General features: G+C 40.9%; 1 protein-coding gene across 1 annotated transcript; it reads left to right on the top strand.

Moving 5' to 3' along the window:
- Positions 1 to 1,870: 1,870 nt before the first annotated feature.
- On the top strand, positions 1,871 to 19,701 carry CDCA7 (cell division cycle associated 7). The gene is made up of 10 exons (XM_060779241.2): positions 1,871 to 2,038; positions 9,791 to 9,913; positions 10,326 to 10,436; positions 11,243 to 11,500; positions 12,980 to 13,054; positions 13,281 to 13,466; positions 14,609 to 14,749; positions 16,563 to 16,712; positions 16,920 to 17,056; positions 17,821 to 19,701. Exons 1-10 carry the CDS (start codon positions 1,976 to 1,978, stop codon positions 17,849 to 17,851), a joined length of 1,275 nt encoding a protein of 424 aa, XP_060635224.2. The 5' UTR covers positions 1,871 to 1,975; the 3' UTR covers positions 17,852 to 19,701.
- The last annotated feature ends 222 nt before the right edge of the window (positions 19,702 to 19,923 follow it).

The following is a 19,923-nucleotide window of genomic DNA, read 5'->3' as shown; positions in this document are numbered from 1 at the left end:
GTCCCTCAAACTGTTGGAGGGCTGGACTATAATTTGAAAATAAAGAATGAATTCCTATGCACACTGCACATATTTTATTTGTAGTGCAAAAAACACTTAAAAACAATACAATAATTACAATGAAGAACAGTTTTAACAAATATAAACTTATTATTATTTCAGTAGGAAGTGTGGGCCTGCTTTTGGCTGATGAGATAGGATTGTTGTTGTTGTTATGTGCTTTCAAGTCATTGACCCTGAGCGAGGGCCGGGTAAATGATCATGGAGTGCCGTATGCAGCCCCTGGACCTTAGTTTGGGGATCCCTGCCTTAAATCAAGAAATAGCTTCTTAAGATCCACAGAGAACATTACAAGAAAGGACAATTTTAAAATAATTTTAGGAGTTATATTCTCCAATATAATATAATTATTTCAAAAAGTACATTTTAATTCATATCAATTGTAATTATTACTATGGAAATGCTCACTTTTAGAAACAAAGTAATATGAGGACTTGTAATTCTTCCCAACATAAGACTGAATTATAATACATATTGTTTCAGGGCTTTCTATTGATTACTCCTTTTGGGAGAAAAGAAAGGGAATTAAAACTTTAAAAGCAGCAAAAGCGCAATTTCAAAAGGTGAGAATCAAACGAAAGTAAAATAGAGGTCTCCAGAAAGTTGTGCAATTTCTACTGAATACTAGGCCTGGGCAATGCATGGTTCCAAATGATTCTAAAGTACTTACAAAATTAAAATTCTGGTGGTGAAAATTTCAAAACTGTAACTCTCAAAATGTCATTATAAATGGCAGTTCCTAATTGGTTCTGTCATAAAAATTGTCAGTAATGAAATAATAATTAAATTTTGAAAGTTTGGTTAGAGTTTTGAAATTTTCACCACCAGAATTTTAGTTTTGTAAGTACTTTAGAACCATTTAGTACCATGCATTGCTCAGGCCTACTTTTTTGTGTGTGTGTCAGGAGTGACTTGAGAAACTGCAAGTCAGTTCTGGTGTGAGACAATTGGCCGTCTGCAAGGATGTTGCCCAGGGGACGCCCGGATGATTTGATGTTTTTATCATCCTTGTGTGAGGTTTCTCTCATGTCCCTGCATGAGGAGCTGGAGCTGATAGAGGGAGCTCATCCGCACTCTCCCCAGATTCGAACCTGTGACCTGTCGGTCTTCAGTCCTGCCGGCACAAGGGTTTAACCCACTGCCCCACCGGGGGCTCCAAGGCCTACTGAATACATTAAAAAAATTTTAAAAATGGAACAGGGTGGCGTGGGATTTTCTGCCTTGATATTCTGTATATTCATTGCAGAGTCCTGCTGCCCAAAGCAACTTAATCAAAGTAACCATTAAATATATTTTGTGAATTAAATCTGTGTTTTATTTAATATTTATTTATTTATTTTTATTTATTTATTTAAATTAGTTCTAAGAACTGTTTCCATGCTTCCTCATGTGCCAGGAACTTTTATATGGATTTTATTAAATTGGTTTCTTCTTCTTCTTCTTCTCTTTACAGACCTGAGATGCACAAAACCTTAGTATGTTTCATGCTGCAAGTCTGAAACTCGTCCAAAACTTTTTAGAGCCCAATTTCTCTCCCCTGGGGCATTTCAGCCCCTCCCTCCCTGCTTCCTTGCTATGCAAATACCTCCTTACTATTTCGCGCCACTGAGATAGGTAGGTCCTTGCAGCACCACAAAAAGAACTGCGGGGTTTAAATTAAAAAAGAAGGGGGCAGACCCAAAAAGGGGGCAGGCGCTTTCCCTTTGTCATCAACTTTGTTTCTATGCATGGCTCACCCGCAAGGAGGCGGGACAAAAAACCCTGCCTGGACAGAGGCGATTTTATAAACCTTCCAGGACTTTTTCACTTTCGCGGGAAAACTGCCCCCAATCCTTTTTGGAGAGGCTTTGGCGCGAGTCTTTGGCGGCGTGGCTCTCCTTTCTCTGCCTGGCTCCAACTCTAGCTCCAAGTTGCAATGGTGCAATTGCGTTCCTCCAGTGGCAACCCAGCTGCCAGAATGGACCCTTTCCATTTGCAGGTAGGGACACATTAAGCAGGGGTTTGATTTATGTTGGGGTGAATGGGAAGGATTTCCAATACATTGGAGACTCAGTTGGAGGGGAAGGAAGGGCAGGCAAAGGAAAGAGGGAATGAATGGAAATGTAACAGGGCTTTGGTATATCCACTGGGGTTTGGTGCCAGGATACCAAAACTCGTGGATGCTATGGGAAAATGGATTAGTAGTATAACAGAAATTGTGTGTATATGTGCTAGACCTACACTTCCATATAATAGTTTGGAACTGCATCATATACACAGTGTAGACCAGGCATGAGCAAACTTGGACCCTCAAGGTGTTTTGGACTACAACTCCCACAATTTCTAACAGCCTACCGGCTGTTAGAAATTGTGGGAGTTGTAGTCCAAAACACCTTGAGGGTCCAAGTTTGCTTATACCTGGTGTAGACCTATATAATGCATTTAAATGGTTTTATATGGGTCTACACTGACCACATGATGCAGTTTCAAACTGTACTACATGGCAGTCAGTTTGGGAAAGGGTTAGGGTTTCATTCTATCTAGGATAAAATGCACCCTTCCACACAGCCCCATATCCCAGAACATCAAGACAGAAAATCCCACATAATCTGAATGTGGATACAGATATCTCAGGCCCCTTCCACACAGCTGAATAAAATCCCACATTCTCTGCTTTGAACTGGAATATAAGGCAGTGTGGACTCAGATAACCCAGTTCAAAGCAGATATTGTGGACTTAAGGCCCTTAGTTGTGCAATGGGATAATTTTGAAATGTTTAGAAAGTCCCATTTATCATTCAAGGAGGGTTTTTCTTTCTGAAGTGCTATGAAACTGATGTCACCAAACACTTTGGAGAAAGTTTGAGGCTGGTTCTACACTGAGAGCACTGAATTGTATTTACATATAGTTCTACACAGACCAGCCTTTGAGTAAAAATACAATAAGTACACTCCTCGGGGCCTTTCCACACAGCCCTAAATTCCAGAATATCAAAGCAGAAAATCCCACAATATCTGCTTTGAACTGGAATATATGGCAATGTGGATTCAGGCCCCTTCCACACAGCTGAATAAAATCCCACTTTATCTGCTTTGAACTGGGATATATGGCAGTGTGGACACAGGGCCCTGCCACACAGCCCTATATCCCAGAATATCAAGGCAAAAATCCCACTTTATCTGAGTGTAGATTTGTATCACCCAGTTGAAAGCAGAGATTTTCTGCCTTGATATTCTGGAATATAGGGCTGTGTAAAAGGGTTCTGGTGTTTGATCCCAAGCCCCACGTGGATACCAAAACCCTTGAGTTTCCAGGTCCCATTACATACCACGGGAAAGTAATATGGTGCCTTATATATCATGGCAAAACTGAGGTTTGCTTTTTTGGGGGGGATATTTCCAAGGCCCCTTCCACACGAATAAAATCCCACATTATTTGATTTGAACTGGGATACTTGGCAGTGTGGATTCTGGGCCCTTCCACACAGTCCTGTATCCCAGAATATTAAGGCAGAAAATCCCACAATGTCTGCTTTGAACTGGGTTTTCTGAGTCCACACTGTCATATATTCCAGTTCAAAGCAGATACTGTGGGATTTTATTCAGCTGTGTGGAAGGGGCCTGGGAGGAATATGTCATTAGGCTCCTTCCACAATGCCATATAAAATCCAAATTATTTTCTTTGACCTAGGACCCTTCCACACAGCAATATAACCCAGAATATCAAGGCAGAAAATCCAACAATATATGCTTTGAACTGGGTTAGCAGAGTCCACACTCCGATAATGTGGGATTTTCTACTTTGATATCCTGGGATATAGGGCTGTGTGGAAGGGCCCTGAGTTATCTAAATCCATCCTGCCATATATTCCAGTTTAAAGCAGATGAGGGATTTTATTCAGCTGTGTGGAAGGGCCCTTCAGTAACCCAGTTCAAAGCAGATATTGTGGGATTTTCTGCCTTGATATTCTGTGTTCTGTGGAAGGGGCCCAAACTTTGGATGATAGAATCCGTGGATAAAGAAGGCCGGCTGTAATCAAAAGTGTAATTATTGGCTTCCGAAATATTTATTGCAGTGGAGAAGATCCAGTAGAAACATCCCCTTTCCAGCCAGCATGGGAATGTAAGCCCCAAATGGGGATTGTTTTGCTCTTCCAAGCTCTCGAGTGGAATTCCTTTCCTGATTTCCCCCTTAGGGGAAAGGAAGGGAAGCCACGCAGCCGCCATAGCCATGTGTGTTTGCACAAAAGCATGTTTCATAAGCGCTTGAACTGCCAGGGCTCAATGCTGTGAAATCCTGGGAGTTGTAGTTTGGAGGGGCACCAGCTCTCTCTGGCAGAGAAGGCTTAAAAACCTTATAAAACAGCATAGCACTGAGCCATGGCAATGCAAGTGGTTGCCAAACTGAACTCAACAGTGTCTTCCACAATGTGGAATGCAACCCTGCAGTCCAGCACTCAAACTCTTACAGCTCTTTGCCTTTATGTAGACCAGAACACTTTTAATATCTGTACTAGCTGTCCCCAGCCACGCATTGCTGTGGCCCAGTCTGTGTATATGTGTTTTGAGTGTGTTTATATGTGTGTGTATATTTGTGTATATGTGTATTTATGTGGTTATGCACATGTGTTGTAATGTAATGTATTTTTATTTTATTTTATGGCTTTTTAAGTCTCTTCTGTTATGTTTTTCAGTGTTTTGATGAGTGATAGTCACTTGTTGGCCTGCTGTTTTTAAATTGTTTTTAAATTGTGTTAGATTTTAGCCTGTTCTTGTAAGCCGCTCCGAGCCCCAGGGGAGTGGCGGCATATACGTTTGAATAATTAATAAATAAATAAAAATACGTGTATTGTGTCCAAATTTGGTGTCAATTCTCCCAGTGGTTTTTGAGTTATGTTAATCTCACAAACGAACATTACATTTTTATTTATATAGATAGATGGCATTGTAAGTAAGGACACGTGTTCCGTGTTTATTCCCATGTCTTTATTTATTTATGACATTTATATTATATGCCTCTCTTCTCACCCCGAAGGGGACTCAGAGTGGTTATTTGTACATACAATATATTATTAGCATAGCACAATATTAGTATTATATATTTCTATATTGTACTATACCACTATACCACTCGAGTTTTTTAAAAATCATTTTATTCTGCACATGTGGCCCACCCATTGTCACTGTGATTGTGTTATTGTAATTTTATATTGCTAATGTATTCATATATTTTTACGTAATTATGATGTTGCTGTTTGTTGCTTTTGTTTTTGATTTTGCTGTAATTTGTTGCTTGGGCTTGGCCTCATTTAAGCCACCCTGAGTCCCCGTTGGGGAAGATGGTGGCGGGGTATAAATAAAGATTATTATTATTATTATTATTATTATTATTACTATTACTATTATTATTATGCTCTCTTTACTACAGATTACTGACTACTACCTGACTACTGCTTCATAGTAAAACTTCCTTCCTATGTGTTAGATTTCCGCCTCAGGAAAAGTCTTCCTTGGGAAGCCTCTGCAAGTAATAGGGGAGGAGGGAGTGAATGTTATTGTTCCTTGCCTAGGATAATGAAGGGGGGGGGGGGGAGAAGAAGGCCGGGCTTCAACTGTTTTCCCGCGCTTCATGCTTTCCAGTCTGAACACGTTGGCAATGGGAGGCCTGCCTGTCTTTCCTGAGCTGCCTGAGGCTGGGCCTGGCACTCTCTGACTGCTGGAGAAGGAAGGTGGGATTGAATGGGCAGGCTAGTTTGCCCTTTCTGCAAAAAGGAGGAAACCACCTAAATTGTGCCTTTCAGAAGAACCACCTTTGCACACAGCAGTTAAGCATTGGCCCTTTCCCCTTAAGGCAAACTTTTCAAGCCTCAAGGCCCTTCCAGGCAGGCCTTATATCCTAAGGTCTTATCCCAGGTTTTCTGCTTTAAATTGGATTATATGAGGGAGGGCTCTTCCACACAGCCCTATATGCCAGGATCGCAAGGCAGAAAATCCCACATTATCTGCTTTGAGCCCACACTCAGATAATGTGGGATTTCCTGCCTTGATATTCGGGGATATGGGGCTGAGTGGAAGGGCCCTGAGTCTGCACTGCCAGATAATCTGGGCTAAAGAGAAACTTGGGATCAGATCTAGGGCCTGCCTGGAAGGGCCTTCAGACTGTTGGGAGGCCAAACTCTAGTTCGAAACAAGCAAGAGCAAATTCCTATGCACACTGCACATGTATTATTTGTAGTGCAAGCAAAAACACATGAAAGAACGATACAATATTGAAAACTAGTCGTCCCACTGCACCAGTGTGGGCTCCCTATTAATTAGTACACGGTGCCTAAAAAGTGCTCTGATTGGTCTTACTCAGTAGTTACTGAAAAAACTGGAATATGGTCTGGAGATGGATGGAGACAAGGGCTAGTTTTTTTGTTTTTATTTTAGTATTGAGTTTCAAGAATAAAAAGACAAATAACAGGTGGGGGAGTAATGCACAAAGAGGTCTGGGATGTGGAAAAGGCACAAGTTTACTTTTTTGTGGGAGTGTGTCTTCAAGTCATTTCCTGACTTAGGCCAACTCTAAAGGTGAATCTACCATGGGATTTTTTGGCAAAGTTTCTTTTTTTTTCCTCTGAGGCTGAGAGTGTGTGACTTGATATATGAGACACTATGTTTGCATGACTGAGTGAGGACTCTGACCCTTTTCAGATTTGGCCTCTTCATCTTGATGTATCACCTGTCTGTCTATGTGGAAGCATTTGTGGTTAGGCTTACACAGTGTTGAAACAAGGCACTTTTCCTCACAACCATGTGGTTCTTTATATTACTCTGTGCTTAAAGGCACACTTTGCCATATATTAAACCTTATATAACTTTTTTGCTTTACTTCTAACAGTTAATTCCTTGAAGGCCAGACTCCACTTTGGAGTTAATTGGATGTAACTGGATGCACGTGGTGGCAAGTAGGGATTACGTTTTGGTGACCCTTCCTAGAATAGCCCTAATACACACATACGCACACATATGTTAGAATGGGTGCTTATGTGATGGCAGAGTGGAGAAGAGTTAGGTATAATGAATCTCATGGAGGCATATCAGTCCATGCATATAAGAAAAAGAGTTTATTGGTGAACCAGATGGGTATGAAAGTCTGTGTGTGGTTATGTATGTTATCTGGATAAGTGTGTGTGTATTTGCAGAATGGAAGGTCTAGCCCAGTGGTTCTCAATCTGCGGGTCCCCAGGTGTTTTGGCTTACAACTCCCAGAAATCCCAGCCAGTTTACCAGCTGTTACAATTTCTGGGAGTTGAAGGCCAAAACATCTGAGTTGAGAAGCACTGGTCTAGCTTCTTGTATGTTATTTGGGGTGATATTCAGGAAAATGCATTTGGAAACAGTAAATCACTTTTAATGTGATAGGCAGGGAAGCTATCAACTCAGGTCCCTTCCAGACAGGCCCTGATCCCAGGTTTTCTGCTTCAAACTGCCAGATAATCTGGGATAAAAAGAAAACCTGGGATCAGATCCTGGGAAATCAGTGCCGGGATAAAAATGAGATCAGAAGAAGTTTCTAAAAAATATCTTAGTTTTCTTTTACTTAGAAGCAAAATTTGCTTCTAGTATTCAGTACTTGGGCACATTACCTTAAACCCAATTGTTAGTATTGACTAGAATGGGCTCCCTAAATAAATAAACTTACACTAGCGTCAACTTAGCAAGTTCCTCTTGAGTCAAATGTTGCCTTTCGGGCTGAGAGAGGCAGTATAAAATATAACAAATAAATAAATAAATAGGTATACTCTAATTCAGGTGTCCTCAAACTTTTTAAACAGAGGGCCAAACTCTTGGAATGCCAGATTAGAATTTGAAAAAAGCATGAATGAATTCCTATGCACACTGCACATATCTTATTTGAGGTCCAAGAAACACTTTAAACAATGCAATAATTAAAATGAAGAACAATTTTAACAAATATAAATTTGTTAGTATTTCAATGGGAAGTGTGGGCCTGCTTTTGGCTGCTGAGATAGGATTGTTGTTGTTGCTGTGTGCTTTCAGTTCGTTTCAGACTTAGGTTGACCCTGAGTTAGGGCTGGGTAAATGACCTTGGAGGGCCCTATTTGGCCCCTGGGCATTAGTTGAGGACCCCTGCTCTAGTTAGACTAGCAAGTAAGGAACCAGCTTTTAAATTGCACCAGTCTTTGTGGAGTGTTTTCAAATAAATGCATTATACTAACAGTAGCCATGTTGTGCATTATTAATTATTCATTTGTATCTTGCATTACCTTATTCTGAGGCTGAGACAGTGTAACCTGCCCAAGAGCACTCAATAATAATAATAATCACAGAATTTAAAGATTGAACTGCAAAGACTCTGGCACAAGCCAGTCAAGGTGTGGCCCCAGTGGTGATCGGCACACTGGGTGCAGTGCCTAAAGACCTTGGCCTGCACTTAAACACAATCGGCACTGAAAAAATTAGCATCTGCCAGCTGCAGAAGGCCACCTTACTGGGATCTGCACATATTATTCGCTGATACATCACACAGTTCTAGACACTTGGGAAGTGCCTGACATGTGATCCAGTACAACAGCCACCAGAGTGTCTGCTGTGGACTCATCTTGTTGTCTTTCAAATAATAATAATAATAATAATAATAATAATAACTATTTATATTCTGCTCTATCTCCTTAAAGGGACTCAGGGCGGATTCCAATCACAAAAAGGGCAAACATTCAATGCCTGAACATAACAACTAATAGACATAGAGTAACAAAAATTAAACTCCACGGCATAATAAAAACACATTATAACTTAGCAAATTAAAATAAAATTTAAATAAGCTATTATATCAGACATAAAAACAAACATAAAAACAGAAGCGTCAATTTCCCAGAGTCAACAGAGTTCCTTGGAGGCATATAAATTGATCACTGCTCAAGATGTCAACTGAGCTAGCGGGGCAGAAAGACCCAAGTATGGATGGCTGTATGGGAATTCAAACCTTGATCTCCAGCCTTCAAATTACTACACCATATGCCTTTCTTCATTAAATGTGTGTGTTGACATTCCTGAAGTTGGCATATCTAGGCTTCACAAGTGGATCCGTTTTTTTATATGTGTGCTTGGTAGATTATTGACTAGTCTAATGGCTGCTTTACCTCGGTCTAACAGTCCTTTTTGTGTACCATAAATCAGTTACAGTAAGTGCCCAGTGACACACCTGTGCTGAACCTGTGCCAGGGTTGCCATGCAAAGGCTGAAGTGACTGAAGATAAGATAAGATTGGCAGAAAAAAGGAAAGACTAGCATTATATGAATTGGCCACAGCTTGAAAGATAAGATGGGAAAACTTAATAAAAACAGTCTGAAAAGTATTGCTTTAATTCTGAAACTGTTTTAAGTTTTCAGAAATGTATATCTTAAATAGCATTGTTGTATTTATGTATAATTGCACTAACACAATAACTGACATAGCACTGGATAATTGCACTAACATACATTTCAATTCATAATTCTAAAGAATAGAATTCATATATAAACATGTATCACTGTGTAAAGTTTATGTGATGAAAATGCCTGCTGCCTAGCAAATAGTGCTCAGGTGTTTTGCTTGTGGTGCCACAAATACAATTAATGTCTCTTTCCATTACCTTTCTGATGCTACGGTGTGTGTACTCTTGATATCTAGTTTTCATAGGGTCGCCCTGGAAAGCCTACCTTATTACAATGACTAATTGAACTGCCATTGTCCATTTCTCAGGGCGACCTTTCAGGAAAGAAGAAATCTACGGCATTCCGCAATACAAAGCTGATCCCTATGGAAACCTCTTCATCCTCTGATGACAGCTGTGACAGTTTTGGCTCCGATAATTTTGCAAACACGGTAAGTAAAAAGTGTGAGAATAAACAGAATTGAATGTGTGCTGTCGAAAAATGCCCCATATGCGATTAAAATGCTTTGCTTACATTTCTATACAGCAGTTATGAATATACAGTATGTACTGTAATTTCATTTCACTTTTTCCCTTCTGCTTCTAGGTAGTAATTGTTGGAGGTAGATTAGCCACTTATTCTATCCTTTTGAAATGTCGCCTAACCTAACATGCTGATGATTTGCCATAACAGCTCTGAAACCATTTGTAAACCCCCTGAACCATTTTTCTTTGTTACAAAAGCTATTCTCTTGTAGTGTACTTGTAAAATGTGATTTGCTCTCTAAACAGTTTGTGGAAAATAGGTTCTTTTTTAAAAAAAAGAAAGAAAGAGAAAAACCTGGTGTATTCATTTTTTTAAAGAAATCGAATTTCAAGCCAGAAGTTACAGAAGAAATGGCCAAAATCTTCAAGGAGGATTCAGATGATGAATCATTCTGTGGTTTTTCGGAAAGTGAGATTCATGATGCATTGGTGAGTTGTACAGTTCAGTTTTGTTGTATTAAATGTACTAAAGGTTCAGGATTCCTCTTGACATGAAGTCTAGTTGAGTCTGACTCTGGGGGGTTGGTGCTCATCTCCATTTCTAAGTCAAAGGACTGGCATTATCTGTAGACACCTCCAAGGTCATGTGGCCGGCATGACTGCTTGGACCGCTGTTCCCTTCCCACCAAAGTGGTACCTATTGATCTACTCACATTTGCATGTTTTCGATCTGCTAGGTTGACAAAAGCTGACGCTAACAATGGGAGCTCACCCTGTCCCGTTGATTCAAATTGCCAACCTTGCAGTCAGCAAGTTCAGCAGCTTAGCGGTTTATCCCACTGCACCACCGCAGCCCCTTAAATGTTCATACTGATCTCAAAATAAGTCCAGTTTCATTTTGCTTGGTCCCAAGATAGAAATCTTACATTGAGCAAGAGCAAGCAAAACATTGGTCATTGAAGCAGTCCAATGTAGCATTGAGATTGTATTTCACTAATCGCAACTTATTGGAAAGATTCAAGAAAAATGAGGCTGTTCTATGTGCTGTCATGAAAGGGTCGGCTCAGACCTGATGAAAGTGAGAACTATCTGCTGTGGCTTTTGTTGCACATGTCAGTATAGTTTTCTCAGATGAATTTAGTGGGCTTTGGATCTAAAGAAGGGTAATTTAAAATGACTGTGAAGAGACAGCACTGTACAAATATCTGTGATGTAGTTCCGTATTGTAGATTTTCCTGATCTAGAACTGGAATTGGTAATATGCATCTTGTTGATTCATTTTTACTCTTGAATAGAAACTGGATACCGATTCTGAAGAAAACAATGAGTGTGATGAAGATAAACATCAACATAATAAGAGACCACGGAATTGCCCTATCCCTCTTAAAGTTGCTCTGAAGTTTCCACCTCGGAGGTCTAAGAGGAGGGAGGCTGAAAGAGTTCCTGCTCCTAAACTTCCCTGTGAACTGGACCAGGATTCGGATTCTGATGAAGAAAGAGGCCCAAAATTCTTAGAGAAAAGAGCTTTAAATATAAAAGAAAACAAGGCCATGGTAAGTTACAAAAAAAGCACTTCTCGATTAAATGTCATGTCCTGATTTGTGTGTGTGTCAGGAGCGACTTGAGAAAATGCAAGTTGCTTCTGGTGTGAGAGAATTGGCCATCTGCAAGGACGTTGCCCAGGGGATGCTCGGATATTTTGATGTTTTTACCATCCTGTGGGAGGCTTCTCTCATGTCCCTGCATGGGAAGCTAGAGCTGAGATGGGAGCTCATCCCACTCCCTGGATTCAAACCGGCCATCTGCTGGTCAGCAGTCCTGCCGGCACAAGGGTTTAATCCATTGTGCCACCTGATGAACCTGTGTGATAGTTCTTGGTTGCGCTATACTTAATAAAAGCAAACTCAATGCCATTATGTGGCATTCCACATTGGTGCTTTCCAAGTTTGCTGATGTAGTAGACTGGGGATTGTCATTTTTCCAGTGTGCTAGTGACTAGTATACTATTTGTACCAATGGACTACAGTTGTTTCTTTTCCAGGCTGGCAGTAAATACCTCATGAACCAGCACTGGCCCATGACTCACCACTTTGATTAACACATTGCACACTGCACTCATTTTAATACAAAATAATTTAACCTGGTCCTTGTTACCTCCAGAAACAGCTTACAAAAGTTACAAAACACATATTTTCATTTAAGGTATTTCATCTGCTGTATTTCTGAACTCAGCATATAAGAGCCAGTGCAGTGCAGTGGTCTGAGCATTTGATTATGACTCCAGAAACCAGGGTACAAATCCTTGTTCAGCCATGGAAACCCATTGCGGTTGCTCCCTGGCTCTGGAATTCACTCCCCAGGGAGATTAGACAGGCACCCACCCTGGCAGCCTTTAGAAAATGTTTAAAAACCTGGCTTTTCCCATGTGCTTTTGGGGATTGAACAACCAATTTCCATGCCACGTCCTGTCCCAGGTCCAACTTGTCTCTCTGATGCTCTTCATCTTATCCCTCAGTTGGAGATTATCCCATCCGAGCCCCCCACAAGTCATAGCACTTTCTATCCATCTCACCCATGGGTTTTATCAGTTTTTATCCATTGGCCTAGCTCTCTTTGTTCTATTACCATTTTATCATTTGTTTTATTATTATTTTGTTATTTTCATTTCATTACTATGTTATTATTAAGTATTTTATTTGATAATGTTTTGTTTTATATGTACTTTGCTCTATTGTATTCTATTTGGGTCTGGCCTCATGTTAGCCGCCCCGAGTCCCTTCGGGGAGTTGGTGGCGCGGGGTATAAATAAAGATTATTTATTTATTTATTTATTTATTATTGTGTGACCTTGGACAAGTCATACTTCCTCAGCTTCAGAGGAAGGTAAAAGGCAAGCCAAGAAAACCCCATAATAGGTTTGCTTTAGGGTTGCCACAAGTCGGAAACAACTTGAAGGCATTGCATTAAGAATGAGCATTGCATTAAGATCCTGTAGCTGCACAAGTATCCTGAAATATTCTTTTTTTTTTTAGCTTGCAAGATTGATGGCAGAATTGAGTGTCCCTGGAATGTTTCCTGGGAAAGGTCTACTGACAACCCCTATTTCGGTGAGTCACAACCTTGAAATATTGAGATTTCTTTTGACGCTTGTTATATGTGAACTGAGCCTTAGGCGCCAGCCCTGTACTTGCTTACTGAGTTCACGCCTCATGATGCATTTACATACTAACAAATCAGCTAGCATAGGGAAATGGTCAGTATTTGAAATATTTTAGGTAATACATAGGGTGAAGTTGTAATTGTGATGTTGGGTTACCTTTGTCTCCATCTCAGAAACCACGGAGGACTCCCAGGAAATCATTTCCCAGAAGTGCTTTACGGAGGAATCCAGAGAGAAGTTCTAGGCCTCACACCAGATCGCGATCCTTGATTGAAGGTCCTCCAAGCCCCATGTCAGACAAGCAGGAGGAAGATCCTTACGTTTTAGTGAGAAGGAGAACATTTGATGACTATTCTGAGGTTTGTGTTGGTGATGATGTTATAAGCTATGTTACTTTGTAGAAGCCTTTCAAATACAGATTTAGCTTGGATTAGATACAGGTTGTTGCCTCACCTAAAAATTGTGATGTGGACAGTAAATGTGCAGGTTTTGTTTTTGTTTTGTTTTTTTGTCGGGTCAGGAGTGACTCCTGGTGTGAGAGAATTGGCCGTCTGCAAGGACGTTGCCCAGGGATGGAGCCCCCGGTGGCGCAGTGGGTTAAACCCCTGTGCCGGCTGGACTGAAGACCGACAGGTCGCAGGTTCGAATCCGGGGAGAGGCAGATGAGCTCCCTCTATCAGCTCCAGCTCCTCATGCGGGGACATGAGAGAAGCCTCCCACAAGGATGATAAATGTGCAGTGTAGACCACAGTTCATCTAATGCCCCCTTTGTTAGATTTTCTTCACCCAATGGGAAGGGATTTTATTTTATCGTGTCAGAAGCGAATTGAGAATATACTGGTGTGAGAGAATTGGGTGTCTGGAAGAATGTTATCCATGGGTTGCCCGGATGTGTTACTATCCTGTGGGAAGCTTCTCTCATGTCTCCGCATGGGAAGCTGGGGCTGACAGATGGGAGCTCACCCCATTTCTCAGATTCGAACCGCCAACCCAACCTTCAGGTCCTCAGGTCAACAGTTCAGCTGGCACAAGGGTTTAACCCATTGCACCACTGTGGCTCCATCAGGGAAGAAAAACCCTGGCATCTCCATAGCAAACTGAATTGGGATAGTTCTTAACATAAATGCTGTGCTGCATTAGAGTAATGGCTGATCTGATCCAGCATTCTGTTCCAAGTGGCCATTCAGTTTGTGGAAAACCAGCATCCTCTCATTTATGTTCCCCAGTAATATGTGTGTTGTGAAAGTGACAAACCCATTATGAATAGCAGACATTTATTACCTTTTCCTCCCATGATCTTTCTTTTGAGCAGTGGTTGTGACATATTATGCCCACAAGTGTTTTGGGGTTTGCCTGTGAGTCATGTGAGGAATGTAGTGTGCAACTAGAAGAACTACAGATTAATACCTAAAATCACTATTTTTGTGATTCTGGTAGTTACAATGCTTGGTTGCACTGTGTGCATACTTACCAAGTTCATTTGGTTTTCTGATAATTTCAGGATGAAATGGATGCTCCCAGAAGAAAACGTAACAGCGCTATGACTCTTCCCCATGTTATCCGTCCAGTGGAAGAAATAACCCAGGCAGAGTTAAATAATATCTGTGAAACTGCCAGTGATAAAGTGTACAACCGTACACTGGTAAGGATACTCCTGCCCTGCATTCAGACACTATATTAGCATACTTGTTTGTTTGTGTTCTGTTTATCTAATTGAATCTAATTTATTATTCTTAGGAAAGGAATATTCTGAGTGATTTGTCTAAGCATCTGATAGTCCTTGCTTTCATTTTAGCAATCAAAATTGGTGTGGTCCATTTAGGATACCTGGTCTAAAATTATTGTACTTTTTTGTTTTGTGTCCTTTGACTATGCTGTGCTAGAGGGGCTGTGTTGTTTGTTAGGTGAATTGGGGAGATTTGGGTTGTTGAGTGGACAGAACGGAATTTCTCACCTACTCAACAATCATAAAATGATTTACAATGGCATAAGTCTGAATATTTCCATCTTAATTCACAAACAGGATGCCAACCAATATGTTGTTGGGTTCGACTTCTTCCAATTTATTCCTTTGTATTAAAACTTTTCAAGTAATCAGGAAGCACAGTATCTCGAGATAAAAACATGTGGACATGCCTTGAAAGTTTGGGTTGGAACTATGTTGCTGAGTTGTGTGTTTGTATCCTCCAGTCCTTTGCCTACCTCTAGTTTAGTTGTCGAAGCATAAGGTGCCATTTGTTTGTCTAGTTTTAAGATATAATGGCAACATATAAAAAAAGGTGAAGGGTTTTTTTTACATTAAATCTAGTCGTGTCTGACTCTGGGGGTTGCTGCTCATCTCCATTTCTAAGCTGGCATTGTCCATAGACGCCTCCAAGCTCATGTGGCCAGTAGGGCTGGGTAACCATGGAAAAATTTGTTTCTAAACTCGATTCGTTTTTAGGGGTTTTTTGCGTTTCGTTTTTAAAAAGAATTCCGAAATTTTTCTTTAAAAAAGTTCAAAATATACAAAATTTCGGAAATTACGAAACAATTACGAATCGATTACGAATCAATTCGTTAATGGCGGACGCAACTGCGCAATACGCTAAAAAAACCTCCAAATGGGACAGGGGGAACTTCTGAAGCTTCCCTCTCTCTCTGTTGTTGACTGTTGGTGTGATAATTTATTTTTTTATCACTAAGAAAACAAACAACAACTATAAAACTTGCACCAGACATACGGAAGTAATAACGAAACGATTTCGAAACAATTTCGAAACAATTACGAAATGAATTGAAAAATTCGTTTCGATTTTTAGTTGCTCCTAAATGGTTCAATATCGGTTCGTAAGCTAATTTAAATATGAATCAATAACGAATTACGAAATTAACGAACGAAATCGCCCAGCCCTAGTGGCCAGCATGACTGCATGGAATGCCGTTACTTTTCCGCAGAAGTGGTACCTATTAAACTACTCAAATTTGCATGTTTTTGAACTGCTAGGTTGGCAGAAGCTGGGACTAACAGTGGGAGCTTATCCCATTCCCCAGATTTGAACTGCCGACCTTTTGGTCAGCAAGTTCAGCTCAGCGGTTTAATCTGCTGCGCCACCAGGGGGTCCTTGCAACATATAGTTTGATGCTAAACTGGAAGGGAGGAAGCAAGGTATTAAAAGGGGCATACAAGCACAGCAGTTGGGTCTGACTGTATCTGGGATCTCTTCTACACTGCCATATAATCCAGATTATCAAAGCAGATAATCTGGATTTTATATGGAAGGGTTGAAGGGGCCTAAGTGCCTTTCAGTCTTATCAGCCTCATTTGTACATCCTTAATATCCATTCTACTTCAAAATCAAAATGGTATTCTAATCATGGCTGCCCATATGCGAAGTGTGATTCTTTTTCAGGATGCTTAACTTCTATAGATCAGTCTGCAGCAATCTCAAACCTAATTCTCTGCTTTTTTATAGGGGTCCACCTGTCATCAGTGCCGCCAGAAAACTATAGACACCAAGACAAACTGTCGCAACCCAGAATGTATAGGAGTACGGGGCCAGTTTTGTGGGCCCTGTCTTCGCAACCGCTATGGAGAGGAAGTCAAAACTGCTTTGCTGGATCCGGTAAGGGCATCTCCCTGGAGGCTCATTTAACCATGTGTTAAAGTTGGTACAAACAGACTCCTGTAGATTCTTATTTATCCGATAGGCTCCTTCAGTGCAACTTTTAAGAGTCTAGGCATAAGCTTATTGATCAGAAAGGAATGAGTCATTGCAAAATTACTTTTTTTCAGTTATGAACATATGCATTATGTGTTCTTTCTTCTTCAGGACTGGTATTGCCCACCCTGCCGTGGAATCTGCAACTGCAGCTTCTGCAGGCAACGGGAAGGAAGGTGTGCGACAGGCGTTCTGGTTTATTTGGCCAAGTATCACGGTTATGACAACGTTCATGCCTATCTGAAAAGGTAACCGGTGTAACTCCCCTCCCCAAGTTTCCTATGTTGGTGCACTGGTTATAGTCTACCCCATCCTTTTGTGTTTTCGTGAACTAAATTAAGTGTATTGGGAGAAGGTTTTTAGACAATAATGTGTGAAAGACGAGTTCAGCTCATACATTTCCACATAAAAGAGGCATGGAAGCAGGAAGTGGAAGAATAGGTTTTCTGATTCAGAAAAGTAAAAGTAAAGGTTCAGAAAAGTAAAGGTGCCTCAACTTGAGAAGCTAAGCAAGTTCAGCTCTAATTATGCTTGAATGGGAAACCAACAATGATGTAGGCTACATTTGAAAGGACTGCAAAAGCACCTCTGGGTATTCCTTGCCTAAAGAAGGTAAAGGAAAAGGTTCTCCCTTGATATTAAGTCTAGTCGTATCTGACTCTGGGGGTGGTGCTTATATCCATTTCTAAGCTGAAGAGCTGGCGTTGTCCATATACACCTCCAAGGTCATGTGGCCAGTATGATTGCATGAAGCGCCATTACCTTCCCGCCAGGCGGTACCTATTGATCTACTCACATTTGCATGTTTTCAAACTGCTGGGTTGGCAGAAGCTGGGGCTAACCCACTCCCCAGATTCAAACCACCAACCTTTTGGTCAGCAGATTCAGTGGTTTAACACGCTGCACCACTGGAGGTCCCTTTTCTGGTTCAGAACAAATGTGTATTGGATTATGGATGGCCTTTGCCTCAGTTTATAAATGTCGTAATATCTTTTCTATATTTTTATTATAGTCTGAAGCAAGAACTTGAAATGCAAGAATGAAAATCCTGACACTGATCTGCAATCAACATACACCAGTTTAGCATTCTCATTGAAGTTTTTCAACATTTTTTTTACAATTTCAGCATCTTTAAAAAGGGAAACAAAAGTAATTGACTCAGTTGAGTCATTTGACTGGCATTAGATATTACAGGATGTGAGTCTTTACTGTTTTCAACTAGAAGTTGTTCTGATTTCATACTCTGTTACGTTATTAATTACATTATGCCAGCTACATGAATATACTTGCTTAACTTACTTGGATGGTACTTACAGAAAGGCTCTGATTTGTCAAAGGAGATGGTTCTGTTGGTTATCAGTGCCAGGACCTTGCATTTTTGGAGGTAGTTGGAAAAGAGACTCAGGCACTGGGGGTTGCATGATCAAGAGTCTATGGCTGAAATCTTACGAGCTTAGCAATAGCGTAATTAGGCTGAGCCATATACTTTGGATGGTCTCTTTCCCCCTCCCCTCACCATTTCCTGCTCTTTTTGTTTGTGGGCAGGCAAGATTGCAAAAGCATTTGGCTATGTGCCCATAGCCAGATGCATAACGATTACATCAGTGCTGAGACCTCTAGGGGACCCTGGTAGATCTCAGCACTCATGTCATCATTTTGTGGCTGTATAGTCAGATGAATTTGAGATCCTGTTGGCTCCCCTTAAAGCAGGGACTTGTGTCGATCGTTGCAGTTCAATTAGAGATAGTTCAGGTTCATCTGCCACTGTGTAGACTGGTCATGAAGAGCATCTTATTTCAGGAGTTGAGTGTCTATGCTATTTTAGGTGGCGTTTTGTTGTTATAATGGGGGTTTGCACTTCAAGCATCAGTAAAAGGTGGGAGACTGTTGCTTTCAATTATGTAGTTCATGTTGAAAAAAACTTGACATTGCGCTTGCTTAAAATCAAAACGCTTTCTGTGTATAACAAGCAGTGCTTAAAGGAAGTGGTTCACAACCTGTGGGTCGCCAGGTGTTTTGGTCTACAACTCCCAGAAATCCCAGCCAGTTTACCAGCTGTTAGGATTTCTGGGAGTTGGAGGCCAAAACATCTGGGACCCACAGGTTGAGAACCACTGGCTTAAAAGGAAGGGGAAAGAACAGTGTTAACCATGCACACACTCATGGCGGGAAAACTAGCTATGTAGAATAGTTTACTAGTGGACAATAGAATGCCTAGCTATTTCTTTAATGTGTTCAGAAACTACAATGAAGAGGTGACTTCTAGCACATTGTATGTAGCTCATTGTTAAATGATACTTTGTAAGTAAACCAGTGGTTCCCAACCTTTGATCCTCCAGGTGTTTTGGACTTCAGCTCCCACAAATCTTAACAGCTGGTAAGATAGCTGGGATTTCTAGGAGCTGAAGTCCAAAACACCTGGAGGACTAAAGATTGGGAACCACTGCGGTAACCAATAACTGACAGTAGGAATCTTTTCTCCATCAGACAGAGCTGGGCAAAGGTTTTATTTTCAAATGGTCTGTTTTGTTTGTGTGAAAATATTCATAATGGGTGATGGGCAACTTGTGACTCTCCAGGTGATATGGGACTGCAATTCCCAGTCAGCCCTAGGCCACACAGCCAATTGTAAGGGATGCTGGAAATGTAGTCTAGGAACGCCTGGAGAGCCTCACCCCAGATCTAAAGCTGTCTTGACTACTTCCATAAGTAAATCTTCAAACTTGGTTGAACATGTGAATGCCATGCCATATGGATTTTGTGCAGGCTTGTTTTAACCATAGCAGAAGGCTCTGGCCAGACTCATAATATTGTCTTAAAGTAGTTTCATACGTACTGTAAATAGGTTCTGTGAACTATGAAACTTGACAATAAAAATGCGGCTTAGAAGTGACGAGTTTTTCTTTTTTAAATGTAATTCTTGTGTGGTGTTATTCATCACTGTCTGTGTACTTCTGTGGTTGCCTTGGTTCCCTCAAGAGGGAAGCTCTTGCAGATGAGAAAACCCTGGGTCCATCTTGAGTTCCTACACTGGATAGTAGCAGTTACTGGATCAAGGCAATTAAGACCTTTTCCCTCTGCAAAAACGGCTATTATCAGAAAGAGTGGTTGAGAC

This window comes from Anolis sagrei, chromosome 1, assembly GCF_037176765.1.
Source record: "Anolis sagrei isolate rAnoSag1 chromosome 1, rAnoSag1.mat, whole genome shotgun sequence".
Taxonomy (NCBI): domain Eukaryota; kingdom Metazoa; phylum Chordata; class Lepidosauria; order Squamata; family Dactyloidae; genus Anolis; species Anolis sagrei.
The sequence above is the reverse complement of the archived record's forward strand: the minus strand, read 5'-3'. Positions and strand labels throughout refer to the sequence as shown.